At 32.6% G+C, this 21,638-nt stretch overlaps 1 protein-coding gene across 1 annotated transcript in view; it reads right to left on the bottom strand.

Annotated features, from left to right (window-relative positions):
* Positions 1-21,638, bottom strand: part of LOC123703719 (ryanodine receptor) — a 154,039-nt gene that overhangs the window by 23,892 nt on the left and 108,509 nt on the right. Inside the window, 23 exon segments of the mRNA XM_045651812.1 lie at positions 133-243; positions 612-732; positions 1,160-1,339; positions 2,348-2,476; positions 2,829-2,957; positions 3,213-3,306; positions 4,381-4,493; positions 5,225-5,452; positions 6,047-6,205; positions 7,158-7,229; positions 7,344-7,456; positions 7,791-7,935; positions 9,567-9,816; positions 10,261-10,450; positions 10,842-10,962; positions 11,276-11,400; positions 14,337-14,472; positions 14,743-14,920; positions 15,244-15,398; positions 17,440-17,765; positions 18,261-18,414; positions 19,592-19,729; positions 21,362-21,455. Coding sequence (XP_045507768.1) covers positions 133-243; positions 612-732; positions 1,160-1,339; positions 2,348-2,476; positions 2,829-2,957; positions 3,213-3,306; positions 4,381-4,493; positions 5,225-5,452; positions 6,047-6,205; positions 7,158-7,229; positions 7,344-7,456; positions 7,791-7,935; positions 9,567-9,816; positions 10,261-10,450; positions 10,842-10,962; positions 11,276-11,400; positions 14,337-14,472; positions 14,743-14,920; positions 15,244-15,398; positions 17,440-17,765; positions 18,261-18,414; positions 19,592-19,729; positions 21,362-21,455 — 3,461 coding nt within the window.

Here is a 21,638-nt window from a genome sequence, read left to right as displayed (position 1 = left end):
GTAATTTAATTTCTGCTATTTTCGGGGTAAAGAAAACAAATTATAACTATTATTATCTACAATGTTTTTCAAGCAATGATATTTCCTTACAAGTAACAGTTGGGTTGTATCTATTTTCTAAGAGAATCTCACCCAAATTGTGTCCTTCACAAGTAAGCTGTATGAACCGGAACAACGCACAAGTGAACTCCGCATCATGCATGTTCTTCTCACCAGCTGCTCCCTCTAGACCCACACCAAGACCTGGGAATTTGTGCTTTATTAGTATGGGAATAAAGTTTAAAATATTTATTAATTCCAATGAGTAGGATCTAACGATTATGTGTTTTATTGAGATTGAAATAAGGTTCTTAATCTTTTGTTGACTATATTCTATATTATAGTGGTAATTGTTAAAATCCTCTTATTGTTCAACGAATAAATTCTTAAGATTATAAGCATTATAGTGCTTGTAATAAGGTTTATAATCTTTTGTCAGCCACACGTTCAGACGTGATGATTATATGCTTTATTGTTATGAAAATAAGGTTTAAAATCTTTTTTGAGTGACACGCCCAGACCCGGCAATTATATGCTTTATTGTAATTAGAATAAGGTTTAAAATAATTTACCTTCTGCTTTTGTATTTCTCTCAAAAGCGTCCAAGTCGAGCACAGAACAGGAGTTCATCAGACCGGCGATGGAAGTGAAGAAGCCGACGTCTTTCTTGTCCTTTAGGTGGTTTAACATTCCCTGTAATATAAATAGTGAGTTAATAGATACCTATAGTGAGTCTAGTGAGATTATGAAATTAAATTGTTTTAGCTATTTTGGTGTAATATACAATTTGTGATTGTCTGTCACTTTTTCTTTAGTGTTTATATCAAAGTTTTATAACTAAGGACCTCCTTCATTCATAAAACTGTTTGTAAAAAATATATGTTGTAATATGGGATGATGACGACGGTGGCGATGATGATTATTATCATCCTGATGATGAGCATCACAACGATGATAATGATTTTTATCATGATGATAACAATGACGATGATGTTCATGGTGATTATTATTATCATGATCAGAACAATCACAACGATGATGATGATAATTTTCATGATGACAACGATGAACATATAGGCAGTGTTAATGATAATAATGTTATCATTGGTGATGAACTCACCATTTGTATATCAATATTGCCTCCTCTCAATATAGATATTCCCAATTGTAAAGTTTTCATCACCATGTCACTGGGACAACCTTTTGAAGCAGATATGTGAAGTAACACCATTTCAGCGACGCCCCTATTGGCAAGACGCGCTTGGTGGAAGAGGAGCTTTTGTTTCTCCATTTCTTGTTCCTGTGTGGAAAATTAATTTTATAATCATATTTTGGATGGTTAGGATAATGGTGGCAGTGTATTTAAAAGCATTTTTGCAATAAGATAGCATTTTAACGTAATTAGAGTGCGCTGGTCATGTTTTATACAAAAGATTTTTGTAATAAATTTTTAATTATTTCTTGAAGTATTTTAACAATAATTTTAGTGTTCATAACTCTTTATTCATAGTATTTAACAGTCTACAACTTCTATGATTGAATAATTCTACCTGATTCTTCTCTTACCGCATCTTATGAAGTGCCAACAAAGCGCAAAATAAAAAGAGCTTTTAAAAGCTTATTGAAATATAAAAGTCACATTCACCTTTTTACCTACCATAAACATATCCATTGTTTTCTGCATGTAACAATTTACAAATATAGTAATCATTATTTGATGATTAACATTTTTTTTTACAAAAGGAAATTGATTTAAATACGTAAATAATATCGAGGGTAACGAAAAAATACTTCTTTAACTCAGGCCAATTATTTAACGTTTATTTTGTTTTTGGCGGATATCCACAAATTAAAATAGTTTACCTAAAGCTACAAGACTACCTAATAATTACATTTCCATACCAATTTGCATGAACATGTTTCTTATTTCTCGTGCTCTGTTATATTGTAGACTAGCTTCCGCCCGCGACTCCGTCCGCGCGGATGTCGGTCTTCGCGTGGATGGTTTATTTCTCCATTTTGAGACCTCTGACAATAACATCTTATAAATATCTATTGGACCCAATTCCCAAATACGGTTAGGCCTATAATAATACGCAACGTGTGTTCGCGGTTCTACGGAACAACGTCTATGGATAAAACTGAAAAATTAAGATTAATTTTTTTCTACGTATTTTTCCAGGATAAAAAGTATCCTATTTTACGCCCAGGATAATAAGGTATAATTATACCAAGTTTCATCGAAATCGAACCGCTAGTTTTCACGTGATGCCTTCACATACAGACAGATTTATAATTTCCAACTCACATGTATACTGGACTTGCCCTCATCCTCCTGCTCGGGCTCGGCGCCCTCCTCCTCGTCCCCCCCCTCCTCCTCCTCCTCACCGCACGACCGCGCTATTATGTCCGCGTACGACATGTACAGGGGGTCCTCCTGTACCGGAATTATTATTTTTGTTTTGAGAAATAATTTTAGTGTTAAGTGTTTGTGTGGGTAGATATAAATATATGGTGCCCATTTTTATCTATGCTAATATTATAAAGCTGACGAGTTTGTTTGAACGCGCTAATCTCGGAAACAACTGGACCGGTTTGAAAAATTCTTTCGGTGTTAGATAGCCCATTCATCGAGGAAGGCTATAGACTATATATCATCACGTTAAGACCAACAGAAACGGAGCCACGCGAGTGAATCCACGGAGCTTGTTAAAATATACTGGGAAATCCTAGAACATACTGACTCTTTCTAGAAGTTAGAACATTATAGAATAATCTAGAAACGTCACCTGCAAAGCTCCCGATCGCTCAGTCATCGCACCACGACAGAATGTTGTAACCAATTGGGTCAATGGATCCGGTTTGCCTTCTTCTTCTACTACATCACTCTTCTTTAATTCCGCGTCTTCGAATGATTGCTAAGAAAAAACATAGAATTGAATTTTTTTAAGTTGTTTTTATAAATCAAATGTTAATAAGCAAACTAAAAGTCTGTAAAAAATGGTGATGACAGCTTTTGCTTGTATCTTTCTTCTTTTATTATTGCATTTATCAGAGTCAAGTATTGATAAGATCCAGTGCTAAAGAATAAAATTTAATTCTAATTATTATTATCAATTTCTATATCTTTCACTGTTTTCGGGATTTGTAAGGTATTTTATTAGATATCTTACCGTCAAATCTTCTATCATGACTTCTTGTCCGATGTTCTCTTCTTCCAACCATAACTCGTAGTACGTCCTTGCGAAGATGTTACATGCTCTATGCCTGTTTCATTTAATTGTATGTTAAAAAACGTAAAAAAACAATATTTTTATAATTTTAAATACTCAATAGTATTTTTTTCAAAAATAACTTAGGCTCATATTTTATAAAACAAAAATGTTAAAAGAGACTTTTTCAACAAACTGTTGCGATTAAATAATCCAATAAAGTTTCAAGTTTGTTGAAAGAAGTCTCTTGCACAAATCTTTCTTAGAAAAATACCTAGCTAATTCTTTAATAATTATGCAAACACTATTCAGCAACTTTTTACATTAATTCGATTTTTATCTTTGATCTATATATTACATCACATTTAAAACCAAACAAAAATCCTTAAAAAAATGTCTACACAATAAAATTAAGTCCACTCAAACACCCATACCGGCTCAACTTATAAAGATGCGTGGATCGCAAGCAAGCCATAGCGGCTCGTTTCCGCGCGGCGCAGAGCACTCGCTTCCAGTTGTTAGTTATCTGCTTCGGCTTTGTAGCCTGTCCACGCAGCATGCAAGATCGTGCGGGTTAGTCTGGGATATTTTTGTTATTTTTAAACTTTTTTTTTAAAGAAAAAGCCTTGGTTTATTGGTAATTGGTTAGGTAATAACATTTTTTGTGAAAAAATAAGGTAGTTCGATTAAAAATGGTAATGGTGGAAATTTAATTGCAGTCAGTCAGTGCATTTGCCTTTTAAATAAATGAATGAAAACTAAAAATTGTTGGTTTGGAAGTAAAAATTAATAACTCAGCCCCCGGAATCACACACAATAGAAAATCTATTGTGTCGTCGTCCGATCGGGCCGCTCGGGGCTCATTGGGTTAGGAAACATTTAACAGATTCACATAATTTATGAAATAGGAGGAGCAAACACAAATTCATCGAGTAAAGTTAAGAATACAAAAAAATAAAATCTGAAAAAATTTAATTGTTCACAACATGAAAAACAAACGACATACAAATTAACTAGAATGGAGTTAGCTGTTAGACAAATACAGATACCCCTGCGATAAAAATAAAAAAACTTTTTTTTTGTATTTATTTTCGCAAAGATATTATTTACACACGACACGCGTATAAACCTTGGCAACGAATGCAGTGATGTTTGTCTGAAACAGGCGATAACAGCTCGCTTCCTTTGGATGGACACGACAGAACGGTAAACGTTCTTACTCATTTGTTGCGGGTGGTCGATCTATTGGAAATATCGGGGAAACGGGTAAAATATATACGGAGGAATATATTGATAAAATTTGAAAATAATTTAATGGTTCCGAGATTGTAATCAAAACATACGATATACAATAATACAAAAATTAGTGATTACTGCGTTAAAAACAACCGACTTTAAACTTTCACTTGCAAAAATGCCCATAAAATAAAAACTACTGGGCCTATCCGAATAAAATTTTTATGGGACCAATTCGACACCATCCCGTATCGAACAAAAAAAGAATCACGTAAATCGGTTCAGAAACCTCGGAGTAATCGGTGTTCATACATAAAAAAAAACATACCGGCCGAATTGATAACCTCCTCCTTTTTTTGAAGTCGGTTAAAAAATACAATAACGTAAAGAAATAACAGTACAGAAGTTCTAATTTATTAATTTTTTCAGTAAAAAAACTGCATTTATAATACAATACTTTTTACATGATTCTGCTAATTCATCTTCATACCAGAACCATCTTATAGTGTCAAAGTACCCTTTTAATTAAATTTTTTTCCATCTAAAACTGATTCTTCTAATTCTAACAATAGGAAACCCGTTTTAATTCATTAAAAATACACACTGATTACGCATCAAACAAAACTGAAACTTAATCCGTACCCATAAAGCACATAAATTTCAATAAATCATTTTTATCCTCAATTCTAACACCCTCCATCAAATAGAAATGAACCCTTTCAATAAAGCACACTCACCATATGCAATCCGAACAGCACTTTGCTCATAGCTACAATCCTTTCCACAGTATCATCTATTATCTTTGCCTTATTCTCCGAAGTCTCCACAGTTATAGTTGTCTTGCTCTTAGAACCAAGTTTGCTATATAGATAGTGTTGCCAGGACATTTCGTCCGCTGGGTCTATTTTATCTGGCAACGTTAATTGGGTCTTCGCAAATTCTGCCACGTCTTGTTCGGACATTTTCTGGAAATTTTTGTTATAAAGTTAATTTTTTTTAGGGAAGTTATGTTTACTTGAAGCTTGTGTTGACAATGATGATAATATATTTTTATATTTCGGTCATTTTCGTAACATTAAATGCAAATTAAAGATGTTTTTCAATATGTTACGTCACGAAATTAAAATATTTCAGTTGATTTAGCATTAAAAAATACTAAACCGTAGCAGTGTTTAAGATTGCTAGTTTATAGAAGACGATTCTATGATGATGATCTTGATTATGACAATGTTCAGATATGAGATTATAATGTAGCAGTAGTTAATAATAACGATGGTATGGCTGTTGTCGATGAAGTAAAAGATGGAGACGATATTAATAATAATGATGATAATGATGTTGGTATCAGCCCTATTGCTGATGATGATAATATTGATGATAACAGTGATTATGATGAAGTTAGTATTGCTGCTTATCCTAGTCACGCTGGAGAAAGTGAATACGACGATAATAATGATAATATTATCGTTGAAGATGACAATAATATTTTAGATGACGAACAAACAGCTAAAATTAAAGCTAACAAAGCATTGTAGCAACAATAACAATATAATAATAACCTTCAAGAAGCGATCCTTGCAATGTTGCACGAGCTCCTGTTCCCGTCCCGCGAAGAGATTTAAGCCCACCGGTAGTAGCCGCTTGAGGCAGGCCACCATTAGTGACGCTTGCACTTCCTTGTCCTTGTCGCGCTTCTTGTCGCGATGCTTCTTCTTCTTCTGCTTTGTTTTTTGTCACGTTACAGTGTTGGTTTTTGACGTAATAGACAACTAGACTCACAGTCTCAAAGCAAAACTCTACCAATACTTGTATTAGGCAGAGTTTTCAAATGATTGCAGGACTTTGAACGTTATTGCCACGAAATAAGGTGATGATTTCAATAAATGTTTTGTAATTTTGACGAACTTTTAATGTGCGATTCTGAGTCTAGCTGTTTATAGTACGTCTATAGTGGTTTGGTGTTATTGTGAACTTTGAAGATTTTTGTTTCTCAAAAATAGATATTTGCTATGATGTTTTTAAACGTATAGTTGAATGTAAAATAATGAAATTGGAAGTAAGAAACTTCTAAATAAACTTAAATTGTGGAAGAAAAGTCTTCAGAGCTTACAATTATGTAATAATAATATAAATCGTGTCTCAATGTTGTTAGTATAATTTTAAATTAAAATGTAAAAATTGTAAATTAAACTTTAGATTTAAGTAAGTATAAAAAAACTATATCAAGGAGAAATATCTAAGCTACAGAAAATTTTGTGGAAAACTTATTCATTTCTCGTTTTTAAATCCATCATTCAAACTTCATTTAAATTATTTTTCAAAAAGTGAACATGCGTCTGTCTACTGTGTTTTGTAAGTATGGTTGTTTGTACCAAGCGAATCAAATAATACTAAGCTATTAAAAAAGCAAACTACTCTACATAAAAATAATTTTACCTTTTCTGTTTTAATTATTCTATGTTATAAGAAATTTTAAACTCGATCCTTCGAAAGAATCAAAATAGACAAGGATGCTATTGCCTCATAATACCTTTTATCAATGAAAAATATCAATCATACCAAAATGTGCAGAAAATTCATACACCTAAACAATACTTACATTACAAGTTAGTGAACACACGGAAAGAGAAAGAAGACAGTACAGAGGGACAAACAGACAAACACAATTACCTTTCCGCCACCTTGAGGGGTGCCATCAACAATCGTAGTCACTCGTCTAGTCGCTGTGGGCATTATCAACACCTATGTGCCAAAAAAGTGCTTAATACACATAGAAAAGGCTCTGCACAAGCTATTTGCGCCTTTAAAGAAATAGGAATAGATGTCATAATGGCGTGAACAAATTTAGCAACTTACCATGTTGTCGATTTCGTTGGCGGATATGAAGTTCTGTTCTTCCTTTAGGAAGTACTGGCTCTTGGACCAGATGTTGAATATTTCGGCCACGTGGTTGTACAGTTCTTCTGCCTCTGTAAGAACATAATTTAGGGGCAATATGAATGTTTAGGTAAAGAAAATTTCACGATAACAATTATGTATTTACTAAAATTTTGTTGATTTTCTGAACACTGCTTTTTTCAGAAAATGCAAGAAGCAAATATTTTTATTGTTTCTATGCATATCAACATATGATACCATATTTTTTAGGAGAATCAGGATTATAATATTAACAAGATTTATTTCAGTATACTCTCAGATATTTTCTAGATACCTACATCATTATTTATGTCCATGAGATTTTAACATTCAATCAATAAAACAAGCTTGAAAATAAAAAATGTACAATTATAACCCAATACTCACCAGGCACATTATTCCTCAGCCAGTGGTTTCTCTGCAGATCCACATACTTGATAAGAAGCGGGTAGAACGAATAAATATCACGAACTAGGAGCTGCCAATCTTCTTGTATTTGGGACTCCACTTGGGAGGTGTCGTCTGTTGATGACTGTGAAAATGAGGGTAGGAGTAAATTTAATTTTATTGTCAAAATAGTATTAGTTCAGGATACATCGCCCATTTTTGCAAGTGACTACTATCAAGCTGATTTTCCGTTTGTAGCTTTATTTTGATGAGACACAGAATAATTTTGTGTACGAAACTCTCGATTGTGGTAGCTAACAGAGATAACAAGGATAAAATTTTTTGATATGATGGTTCTCAAATATTTATTACGCAATTTGTAGGACAATATGTCTGTTGAATTATATAAACATTAACTAAGTGAAAACAAAAAAATCAGCTTGTTAGTAATCATTTATGATGACCTCGTTATCGATACACTTTGGAAAGGGGGACTCTTTGAACAAACCATAGATTTTGTAGGACAAATATTTTTTCGAATAATTTAGGTGAATATCTTGAGATTGAACAAAAAAAATTCATTCAGTTAGTAATAAATATTTGAGAAACATCAAATCAAAAATTTTTTATCCTTGTTATCTCTGTTAGCTACCACAATCGAGACTTTCGTACACGAAATTATTGGGCGTCTCATCAAAATAAAGCTACAAACGGAAAATTAGCTTGATAGTAGTCACTTGCAAAAATGGGCGATGTATCCTGAACTATATAGGAAATTATAAAAATTGGACTGTAGTTGCATTTTGGATTTAAATTATAGTCGAGCCAATTTAATAGGCAACATTTGACGTCTATCAATTTTATCTTCGAAGAGAGGTAATCTGCTTAAAAACATCGATTAAAGTGTATTAATCGATACGGATTTGAAACATTTGTCAATCGAATTTATTAATTTATGATGATTTTTGTTCACAAGTAATCAATGCATTCGATTCTAGATGTCAGATTTCGATTTTTAGAGTAACGTCTCTAGTATTTAAAAAGAAAAAAGGTTTATTGACACAAAATTGTAGCGACGTCAGTTCTTCAATTCAGAAATTGTTTATTATGTTTAGGATGGTTTATCAGTAAAATGAAATCTTAAAATAACTTGTATTGGTCATTATTATTATAAATATGTAATCGTAATTGAAAAAAGTTAAGCAAATGTGCAATTCTAACAAAACGAAATATCATGTTATCCTATGTCGTCGTTACTAGGTTACGTTGTTGAATTTTGTTGAACTGTCAAATGTTGCCTATTATAATGGCTCTACTATAAAACGATTTTTTAAGTAGTGATAACGTGTAACATACAATGTGGTAATATTTTTTTGGAAATTGACAAAAAAATGATTAATCTAAACGATTAACCTTTTGGTCCATTTGTACATTATACTATTAATTTTAAGTGTTAGGATTTTCTTTTTGAATCACGAGTTTCGCTTACAAGCACACCATGAAGTTGATCTACGAGTATGATACGTTATAAGGAAGCAAAACCTTTTTACTATTTTATCATGTTCGACAATGGCAATAACAATGGGAAGGGACGGGCTCTCTTAACACAGGCTACGCCTAGCAAGAGAGCCAGAGCCTCAAATTCAATATTGCACAATGAAAAGGTGAAATAAAAATATTTCTTTAATGATTACGTGTGTAATGTCAACGTTACTCCGCGATGTGCACTATAGTGTACACCGTAACTCTTCGCCGTGCACTATAATGCACACCCACCTTGATGAAGCCGCGCAGGCTCTCCTCCTTGTGGAACATGTTGTCGGTGCGGCGGCGCACGCGCTCGGCGAGCGGCAGGAACGCGTCGCGCAGCAGCTCCTCCGAGCTGTTCACTATTATCTGCTGCGTGTAAGTTGCAATACGCGTCATCCACGGAGCACTCTCATTGCCTATGTTCTTCTTGATTAGTTTTAGCACGTTCTTGAGGAGCTGGTTCATGTGCTCCGCGGTCACCATGGTTACGTGGTTGCTGGAATTTAAAATTCAGAAATTTTCTTTGAAAAAAGAGCGTGTGTGTCAGCTAAAAATAGCTATTACAAAAATGTTGTTTATATAAAAAAATTTTTTTTGATTAGTTTATTGGTAGGTATTATACTTTAAAAATGTACTTGAAAGTGCAAAAGTTATCGAAAGCTATTTACTAAACGAAAATTTAGAATTAAACAGAAAATTTAATGATTCACTTTAAAAACCGGTGTTAACGGTAGAAGTCAAAACTAAGGAAAATACATTTTACAAAAAGTAGCCAACTGAAATAACTTATCAAAATAGTTATCACATGACCTTCCAATTACCAGTACTTGTAAGTTCTCACAAACGTCACATTTATAATAGCAGAAATATAAGTTTTTACAAAAAGTAATTTATTATAGCAGAAATATGACTCAAATTAAAAATAGCAAAAATAACTTACCCGCCAGTAGGAGTAACATTATCAGGTCCCTGTGCCCACCAGAACGGTAGATACGAACACAATAAAGGCATCACCACATCAATAATGTGAGGTGCTTCGTTATATGTTTTATCTGATTCTACGAATTGATCCACTTCGTTTAGAATCGTTTCTAGTGTTGGCATGGATTGCTCCATCTTGGCCATAATGTCTGGAAGAATAATTTAGTTTAAATGTTTAAAAAAATGAATGGTCAAAAGATTTGGTCTTATAGCAGATTATTATTATGAAGAACATTTTTAAGTGATTCCAAAGTATCCAACTATACTTCTAGGTTATAAACTATTAGGTATAAGTAGTTTATTTTCAGATTTAAAAGTATGTATAAAAACATATTTATTTTTTAGTTAAACTGCTTATCACTTTAATCATCAAATTACAAAACATCTTACATCATAGTTACTTCTAAAAGTGTCACTACATATTGTTTCAAGTTTTATATAAGTAGGGCAGTTTGAAAATCAAAACTACCCGCATTTATTAATGTTAAAATTATACAATCTTCTCTTATTTTTTTCCCAAGAAAAATATTGTAGAAATACCTTGAGCTTCCAAAGAATGATCAGCGATACGGTTCAATAGCGAAAACTGGTTGTGTTTGTTGAGGTGAGGCTCCAGGAACGCCACCGGGAATGTTGAACTGAATGCGCCCAAACATGAACCCTGGGTAATAAAATATTAGAAGTGCTATAGAGAAGATTAAAATAATTAAAAAGAAATTAAATCACATTGAAATTGTCCGAATTAGACTAAAATAGACACGTGGGAGGCAAGCAACTTTCAAATTGGGAAGAATCATTAAAATCTGTTCACTCGGTCGAATGTTATGAAGTAACAAACCCAAAAAAGCAGTCGAATTGAAAACCTGCTTTTTGATGTCGGTTGAAAAGTTAGGTTAACCTATGCTTCCGGGTATGGAACTAAAATTTTCAGGTATATTAAAATTTACAATGCAGGGAATCAACAAATAACTTACCAATGCGTTTTTGTGTCTCTCTATTTCAGTTTTAAGATATTTCCTGTCGTGCGTCAGAGCTACATCTGTTCCCAAAGTGTAGAGCGATCCTAGCATCTTATAGGATGCTACTTGAATCTCGTCCACTGTAATAAATACGTTTATAATACTAGGTACTACTTCTGCTAATACTATTTGTGAAATTGTATTCACGGATACAATTATTCTTTAGAATAAATTGTATTATTGTAATACTTTTAGCTTGTTTAGCGTTTACACCGTTCTTATCTATTCTTTAAGATACAAATCAAAATCTGAAATTATCATTAAGTTAATGTTTTTACATACGTAACATTTTGGTAATTTTTAATTGGTTTTGGTAGCATGTTTACAGGTTGTACATATTATTACATTTCAAGTAAGAAGGTATCTCCTAAATACAAGTGTACTGTATATATGTACAATTATTATAGTATAGTGTATTGTATAATACTAGCTTCCGCCCACGACTTTGTACGTGCATCCCCGTTTTCCCCCGTTCCCGCAAGAATTTCGGGAAATCTTTTCTTAGCGGATGCCATTTCAGCCCGATACGTCCAGTGGTTTGGGCTGTGCGTTGATAGATCACTATATCAGTCACCTTTGAGTTTTATAGATATAGATGTACAATAATTGATAAAGTTCATCACATAAAATTAGCTCTAGTTATTGAAGTAATTCAAACGAAAATTGCGTAAGAAACAATAAATTTACGTTGCAAAAATATCTTATTATTTATTTTATGGGTATTGCATTGCATAAAAAGCAAAACGCATAAAAGGTGATATGCTTTATGATTTCCATATGTTTTGTAAATTCAAATGTGGTTTTACAATTTCAGGCTACACGTGCTCTTACTAGTAAATGTTGCCTTGGTAAAGTAGAATTTTAGATAGATAATGTTTGTTAGAATTTTAGATAATTTTGAAATTTACTTTAATTTTATTTATCAACAGATTTTGGGTAAAGAAACCATAATAATAAGAAATAGCGATGAAGTGAAGGAAAATCTTTTTAACGATGTACTAAAAAATATTTCATCGGCAAATAAATTACTGCAAGAACTAATAAAGAATTATGAACAATTGCAAGACATATACAAGTCGAACGAAGATAATTCAAAAGCCGACGCGAAAAAAGAAAATAAATTTAAGTCTTACAAAGCATCTGATAGTGATGAAAGAGATAATTTCCACACCGAACCAACAACTGAAGGCTTACAAATGACTCAAATGATATTCGATGAAGATACTGAAGAAAGTTACGAAAAGCAATCATCTGAAGGTCGTAAGAACGACTCAGAAATTATTATCTTGCAAAGTGTTGAAGGAAACAATATGCTTTTCAATGTAAGTGAAAGCATAGCAAAATTATACGACAAAGCTTCAAGTGAAGAATCTAATCAAATGGAAATAGTAACTAAACGTTTTAATTACACACTTGAAAAGAAACCTGAAGATCGGAAGCATAAGATGAAGAGTAAGAAGACAAAGCGTCATAAATCAGACAAAAATATAAAAACACGTTTCAAAATACAGAAAGAGAACATAAAGAGTCACGCCAAGAGGAATTTTAATAAAGTATCTCGTCCAATTTTGAGATCTAAAACGGAAAGGGACGGAAAAGTTAAACGAATTATATATGCTGAAATATTCTCTCCAGATCGATTGTGGCAAGAGGTGGTGCACAAACCAATCAGTCTCAAACATCTGAATGATGAGCACGTCAATTTCAGAATTACAAGACCGAAAGCAATTGAAGATAAAGATAATAATGATGAAGTTTCCTCAGATTCAAATCCTGAAAGTGAAATAATAGAGAAAGAGAAACTGAAAAGTTATTTACTTCGAAATGCTTACGGTGATGCATGTTTACAAGTGGCTGTGAGAAAATGCTATAAAGTAAGAATTTTTAAACAAAATTAACTGTACTGTAAAACTGTGAAAAAAATTAACTGTAGTGTTATTGCAATAGGGTGTAAATCCCTAAAATTATGTCTCTACTACCTCTTATGTTAAGTAAAGTGTTATTTTTATTCCAGGCTTTAAAAGCTGTTTGCAAAACAGTTTGTCGCTTGCAATCCAAATGCAAAAGTTCGCTTAAAAGCAGTTTTAAGGAAAATTCCAAAAAGGGTTGCATTAAGGAATTCGTTAATAAAAACAAATCATCAGATTCTATCAAATCCGACGAATTCAACCTTGACAGAAGAAACAGTGGTAAGTCAAAGAATAATAGTTAGCGACAGCATTTTACTAATAGTTTAATAAATTCTATAACATTATTTTTCTAGGTACCGAAATATCTAAATATATTGAACTATGTCTTCCAGCAATGAGAATCGGATTGCAAGTAAGTTTCTAAAATATCAGAATTTTTTGCCCAATATAACCTATTAGAGCTTGGTCTTATTAAAATAAACTTTTAGGCGAACCAAGAAAAAGAACTACACAACGTCACGAAAGACTACAAAACGATTAACACTCTCCGCGATAGATTCGAGAAGGCATGTCAAAAGTTATCAGCCAAGAAGTGTACTAAAGCATGTTACTATGCTAGAGATAGTGCATGTTCGACTACTGAATGTGGAGGGAAAAAAAAGTCTTTCACTAAAGCTTGTAAAAGAGAATGCAAACAGGCGTACAATCTGTTTAAAGAATCGAGTGATAGTGATGATGATGACGATGATGATGATGATGATGATGATGATTCAGATAGTGATTAAATAAATAAATAAAAAATTGAATTGTGTAAGAACTAATTGTCAATTTTATTGTTATTTATTTGAACCTATAATAAAAGCAGCTGCAATTACTTCTCCCATTTTTCCGACTATAATTTTCCTTCTTTAGCAGTAGATAATAAGTGTTTATGGCCCTTTTAGGTTAACTCATTTTTCTCATACTCAGTTGCTTCATTTTGCAAATATGGTTAAGAATTATACCATCATAATATTAAATTTATCCTCCCGGTATACCTTTACAATCTTGGACATTACCTAAAATTTAATCAACAAACAAAAATACATAAAAATTGTTATACTCACAAAGTAAATCAGCACCATACTCGCAATTGGCTAAATGGTCGAACATAGCCGTTAGTACTGGAAGAAGAACTCCATTGATGTAGCCCAGAGACGTTGAGGTTTTGAGATGAGTGCCACGTAGGTGAGCGTATTTACCCTAAAGTTAAAATTTATTTTTAATTACAGGGTATACGACTTATGTTTGGTTTAATTACTTTAATTTGAAACTATCTGTGGTGGTTTCGTCCAAAGTCAAAAAGTTAAAGATTCGAGTCGCAATTGTTTTTTTCACATCGGAAACAATATTGTAAGAGACAGCTTCGTTTAAAGTGAAGTCGATACTGAAAATATGTGGCAAACACATAAATGTTACTTAATAGTAATCCTATCAACAACAAAAAAAAAAACAATTTTTACTAAACCTCACCTCCTGTAAATTCAATATGGTGTGTCCCAAATCATCAGCCAGATTATTGAAGAACGTCAACATGGACGTCCTAATGAATTCTGGACAATTCTTCACAAGAGACTTAGCGTCTATACCCTTAACAAGTACTTGTAGACAACGCACTGTTATACGCACATCTGGTCCGAATGCTGCCAATCTGGAAAATGAAAATATTGTATAAGAAGGGAATAAGAAAGAATTAAGATAGTAAATATATATTTTTTATTTCTGCCCGTGACCACGTCCTTTGTAAAATTAAGATTTAAACGATAAAGTTCAAAAGCCTTTAAATTCTATAAAATTGCAGTAAAAGTAATTTAGTGCCATAATTGGTTGATCTATTAAAAAAAATTCAAAAACGTCAAAGAATAAAAGAAGATTGTTCATGGATTAAGGCCAATTAAGTACAGGACACAAAAAATTTCAGTTGCCTATGGGCAAAACATTATTATAAAAATAGAAATAAAATAAAAACCATACCTAGATCTCAACAAGCTAGCAAGTTTGCAGAACAGTGCTGCTACCATTTCCTTCTCCTTAAGACTCGCCGCTCCAACATTATTAGTAGCCGTTGCTACCGCGATGAAGTAGTTCCGATGTGTTGAGAAGTATTTCTCCATTAATGGTAGTACCACCTGAATTTATTATTTTAGTATTAATATTGATGGATGATAATATTGATGGATAGATGGCGCAGGATAGAGTCAAATGGAGGCTCTTATTGTCGGAGGCCAAGACTCACTTTGGGTCCCTGCGCCACTCTAGTAAGTAAGTAAGTATTAAGTGGTTTTATTAACTGTTACCATGATATTTTCTTCCCGTACTGGTGCATTTACATCAAACGAACATAGAGGTAGAGCAAGAGCAATCTTTCGTGATCTTTTAGTATAAACGAAAACTCGTATTCAGTGTTGTTCAGTATTAGAATATTGCTTATATAGATTTTTTTTCTCACACACTAAGAACAATGAAAGAATGCTCTACGCCTGTTTACACTAAAAGAATTTGACATACTGGGGTTAGAATGAGAATTTGCTCGTTTGATGTAAATGAATTCATTCACCACGATGTCTTAAAGCAGTATTACTTCTAGTGTGGAAAAATGACAGCGCTATACAGGTCGTCTAGCGCAATCTCTTTCCCACACCGAAAATAATATTGCTTTAAGACGTCTTAGTGGGGGAGCAGGAAAAGCGGACACATATTTATTGTAGTAAAGCAGACATTTGTCACTTGGCTTGCTTGATGATTTTAGCGATAGGCATAAGAAGCATTGTGTAGACACATTTGTTGGTGGTCGAACTCTCAAACATTATGAAGTAATCGAAGTTATAGTCAAAATATTGTTATTCAAAATATACTTCATGTAAATTATTGTCTTTCTAGAGGATTCAATAGAATAGCCAATTTGAATTGAAATAATATAGGTCGTCTCCTAATCTACTTTCTTCAGAAAATTTTATTATTTCTCTCTTTTTTCAAATCTTTAATCTAACTATACCAATTTTCATGGAAAGTAATACATTAAAAATTAGTTTAGTTTGAGAATTCGAGAAAATATGTTGCAATATCACACTTAAGCATTATTTTGTGATCATCATTTCAATCTTATGATGAGATCTAAAAGCACAGCGACTAAGTTCACGATTAAATTCACAACATTACTTATACCTTTTTGAAGTATTTTATCTCCTTTTTGTCTTGCTTGTAATTGAAAATAAAGCAGTAATCTTATATCTATTTTACTTTTGGCAAAATATGGGTCAGTTGAGTCAGTCTTTTTTACGGATCATTTTTATATTTTTTGTATTTGAAAAAGACTAAATTAAAATATTTTTTCAGGATTTAAGATAACTGTTTATTTCGGATAAAATTTAAAGTTGACGAAAAAAAGACGAAAAAACGTTAACGTTAAGGCGACTACACCACCGAAACTAGCGCCCCCCCAACATTTTATTTTTTTACTCCTAAACCAGATCAAATTTAAAAAATCTAGCTCGGTACTTTGCTAGTATATTACTTGTAGTATTTTTGGTATTACTTTTCATTATTTTGCATTCGGTAAATTAGGAGAACTTTTGATTACCGCCAAAAGTGGCCACTTTTAGTGGCCACTCTTAAATTGTTATGTAATTATATTTCTGAGGTTTAAACCTGTTTGAATCTAAATAAGCAGAATAATTTGGGACTGTAAAGATTTCAAAAAATTTCGTTTACCTACAACGTTAGCTAGTTTTAAGAGGCCTACACCACCGAAACTAGCGCCACCGAACATTTTATTTTTTTACTCCTTAACCAGATCAAATTTAAAAAATCTAGCTCGGTACTTTGCTAGTATATTACTTGTAGTATTTTTGGTATTACTTTTCACTATTCTAACTGTTCATTATTCTAGAGAACTTTTGATTACCGCCAAAAGTGGCCACTTTTGGCGGTAATCAAAAGTTCTCCTAATTTACCGAATGCAAAATAATGAAAAGTAATACCAAAAATACTACAAGTAATATACTAGCAAAGTACCGAGCTAGATTTTTTAAATTTGATCTGGTTTAGGAGTAAAAAAATAAAATGTTGGGGGGGCGCTAGTTTCGGTGGTGTAGTCGCCTTAATACAATTTGTTAAGACAATACAAAACAAGGTATTTCCAAAAAAAAAAAATAGCCAAAAATGACCTACCTTCGAGAAGAACTTAATATCCCTCGTGCTCGTTTTAAAACTGGACCGTCTACTGAACGTAGTGGATGGCTTCAATAGCTTCATATTAATGGTCGCTCTATCGATATATTGTATTAACTTCTCCAATAACGAATATGCGAATCTGAGCTCAATTGCTACACCAGTAGAGGTCTGTTCCGTATCACTTTGGGTGGCTTTGCTTGGACGGTGTAACTTGTAGCCTTGGTATTGGAGGTATTTAAGGAACTCTTGAGAACGTTCTCGATCTTTCTTCTTTTCCTTGTCAGTTAGGAGATCGTATGGTACGAGTTGGGGATGGATTCCACCTATATAAAAGATTAGGTTAAATTCTGAGTTTGTTTTGAATTTAAAAAGCAGTATATTGCAGATAATTTTATTAAATTTGCAGATACTGTCACACCTAACCTTATTTTATAAGGTATTTAAGCAAATAGTTGACCTAACATTGACATTGTTTTCTGTTGAAATAACCATCAAAGGTTATCTAGAATTATCTAAACCAAATTAACCTTGGTCAAACTATTTTCCAAGTCTATCTATCTAACAAGCAAAATTATAGTCAGCTTCCAAAATATGAATCATTTTTCACCTTTTTTAATTTTTTAATAGTTTTTCTGATGTTTGATTTTACGCGAGTATAATTAATAATACATTTAGACTAGGAAAATAATATAATAAATAAAATTTTAAATCCGTTAAAATCTTTAATTTCTAAACCTTTCATAAATTGTACTAGCTTCAGCATCAAAATCTGAATCTTTTTTCATCTTTTGCAATCTTTCTTAATCTTTCCAACTCACCGCCGTTAGTGACCAATTCCTCCTTCTTCTTCTTAGCCCATATATCGTGTGCGTTCTCAGCCAATCTCTCCGCCATGTTCTGCATCTCTCGGGAGAGAGTGAGGTTCGTCATATCGACCGGGTGCGGGTTGTAGTTGAAGGGCGTTGCTGAATCCTGGGTTTGTTATTAAAAATAACATGAGCGTTTGATTGGTAACTTAATTTATTTTCATTATTAGTTTAATAATATCAAAAAGAAAGAAAGAAAGAAATAATCTATTTTCACATAATAATTTTACAAATCAAAGTGACCCAGGCTCCTAGAGAACTGTTTTTCAGGAGCCCGTGTCTTCGATTTACAAATTACACAAAAGTTTATAAATATTTGAAATAATAACGGTACGTAATACTGTGCTCGGCATAGCATAATGTTAAGCGTTGAGTTTCAACTATTTAAAAATAATTTTTAATGCATAACGTTCATATTCTGGTTCATCTATTTCAGAACTTTAACGTTCATATTCTGGTTCATACTATTTCAGAACTTGAAAACTTTTTCGTTTAAATCGTTCCTGAAAGCTGGGAAAATTATGTATTTGTTGTATTTCTTTTAGCTCAATACTCCATATAGTAATCTGAAGCTTTTTTCTTTACTGTGTGATGTTATACTAAACTTAGGCATAATTTTATAGAAGCTAAACCTTCAAACATTAGTGTTTAGTATTGTGCTCATAAACCGCACTTACCAATGCATCTGGGGTTCTCTGGTTGCATAAAATAAGATAAATTAGTTACAATAAGGGTAGGAATAGGGGCAACAATATTTTGAAAACACAACTGTGAAAATATTTGTCTTAATTTTTGAAGTGAAACTTCTTCAGGCGCGTTGAGAGTAAAATTTCAAGGTCATGGCAATACCGTCACGTCATGGAGTAATGGACGATTTTGGTATCTTTGAATCTCAAAGAAGTTTCACTTCTGATACGTGTGTTCGGCTCACACTCTTTTTTATTATTTGTGAGGGAAAAAAGAAATGCAAGTACATAAATGGTGTAAAATAGCATAAGGGTTATGTTATAAATACCGCTCCGTCTTCCTTGTAGCGTGAAAAATACAAAAAGTTATATACGGAAATTTTCAGATACGATGTTTGTTAGGGATTTGTTGGTATAATTTAACGGATTTGGACTCAAAAATACACACACAAAAGTCACAAGTGTGTGTGTGTTTATAGTGACATTACCATTATTATTATTTTGTACTTTTCTGCCTTTATACGTAGCCATGTATGTGCATGTATGTACGCGTGTGTGTATGTATAATGTATATGCATGTGTGTATCCAATACTCACAATGCCACTCTTCGACTGTCTTCGCATAGATGACCGGTTGTTTGAAGGTATGTCCACATCAGAGTGTTCTACCGACCAGCCGATAGCGAGGAGAGCTTTCAGTGATTCACGGACCGGTTCCTTGTAACGTTCTTTCTCCTAAAAGGTTTAATTATTTATTTATTTATTTAATTAATTAACACCACATCATAGAGATGAATGAATACTGCGTTGTTCATTATCAACTCATAATTTTATATTGTAGGTTTATAGAATAATTGAGTCGATACATATCAAACTCCGGTAAGTCCATTCTAACAGAAATGTGGGAATCGAGGTATTTTTAATAACTTAAAAAAACAATATGTTTGGAGCTTTATAATTTATGACGGATATAATATAATACATTAGAATTATTTTTACGAAGAAAAAGAAATGTATTACTTGATGATTATGCCACAAAATTAGATTTAAATCTGGACATACAGGCGTTTGATAAATACCAGCAAAACTTACCGGGTTTTGAAAAACATCGTCTTGGACTTACAGGAATTTGAAAAATCTCTAATGGACTTACAGGGATTTGATAGAACTCAGTTTTGGGACGTACTGAGGTGGTGGAAATAGGTAGATAGTTTGTCGCGTTGTAAGTATAGGACATGAAAATAAAATATGTAAATTAAAAGATACAAATTATTATTATTATTAACCTTTATCATCCCACTGCTGGGCAAAGAGAGGGGTCAATAAATCAAAACGGTTGAAAAAATCTCAGTACGGCCCTGGGCTTCATGGCTGGAAATAACTACTGTGCGTGTGCTGTGCGTCAGTTTCATTTATCTTTTAGCTGTTTTCTGAGCCTTGTCTGTTTTAGCTTTTGGTATTGTTTTTTTCCTTGCTTTGTCTAGAACCACCACCTCTATAGTAAAACTGTTTTCTTCCATCATTTATCAATTAAAACGATTTCTAAGCATTGGTCACACATGTTAGCTTCAACAAAATTGAGAGAAATGGCAGCCATTTTAGTGCCATACTGCGCTGTGATTGGTCGAAATGGACTTACCTGAGTTTGATAAACCACTGTCGATGGACATACCGGAGTTTGAAAAAAAATATTAACTTTAAACCTTATTTTAATAAAGATACGATTGACTTACCTAACTTTGAAAAGTACAGACTGGTTTAGTTTTACAATTCAAAATTGGCGCCATTGTTATCTCAATTTTGGCGGGGAGTGGACTTACCGGAGTTTGATATGTATCGACTCAATTGTGATTGAAAAATGTGCACAAGGAGACATTAAAGAACATCTTTTAATTGTATAAAAACGAAGAATAATTATGGCTGGTCTATTAAATATTGTTCTTTTATTATTGAAAATAGAAAATTAACAGTATGTATTAACGTTATTAATGCGTAAGGTTAGTTGTTATATAAGGTTAAATACAAAGTTGATGTTTTTTGTATTAAATGCAATTTGGAAATATGGAGGAAAACTAAAAGTGAAATTTTCTATTTAATATTTTTTTCAAAATATACTTCAATCTTATAATACTTGTTTGCAATGATTCGAAGGGAAATGGTAATATAATTATGAATGTGTTAGAGAAGAATGCTTCTCTAGCACTACTATTCAAAATCTTCGTTGTTTGAAGACGTACAACACAAATCAAAATTAAAATATCTGCTTTTTGGATACTATACTCTAAACAGTTCAAAATTATTCAAAAATATCTAAAAATACGTTCTTCTAATTTTGGGAAATTATAAAGTAGTTACAAAATAACTTACGTAATCATTAAGCATGTTGTAAGGCTTGAGTCGTGGATGTGTCTTCTGGCTGTCTGACCAAGATTCACCGTAAACCCAACCGTTCTCGATTTTCCTGTAAAATTAATTTATTCATACATTTATTATAAGACTTAGATACATTTTAAAAGCATTTACTAAAAAATATAACTAATATTAAGTATTATATTAAGTGCCTAAATAACATAAAATATATATTAATTACATTTGAACACAATATGAATATACTTTGAACCTAATATTAACATACTTTGAACAC

This window comes from Colias croceus, chromosome 27 (genome assembly GCF_905220415.1).
Source record: "Colias croceus chromosome 27, ilColCroc2.1".
NCBI classification, from domain to species: domain Eukaryota; kingdom Metazoa; phylum Arthropoda; class Insecta; order Lepidoptera; family Pieridae; genus Colias; species Colias croceus.
This window is presented reverse-complemented; position numbering and strand designations above follow the sequence as displayed.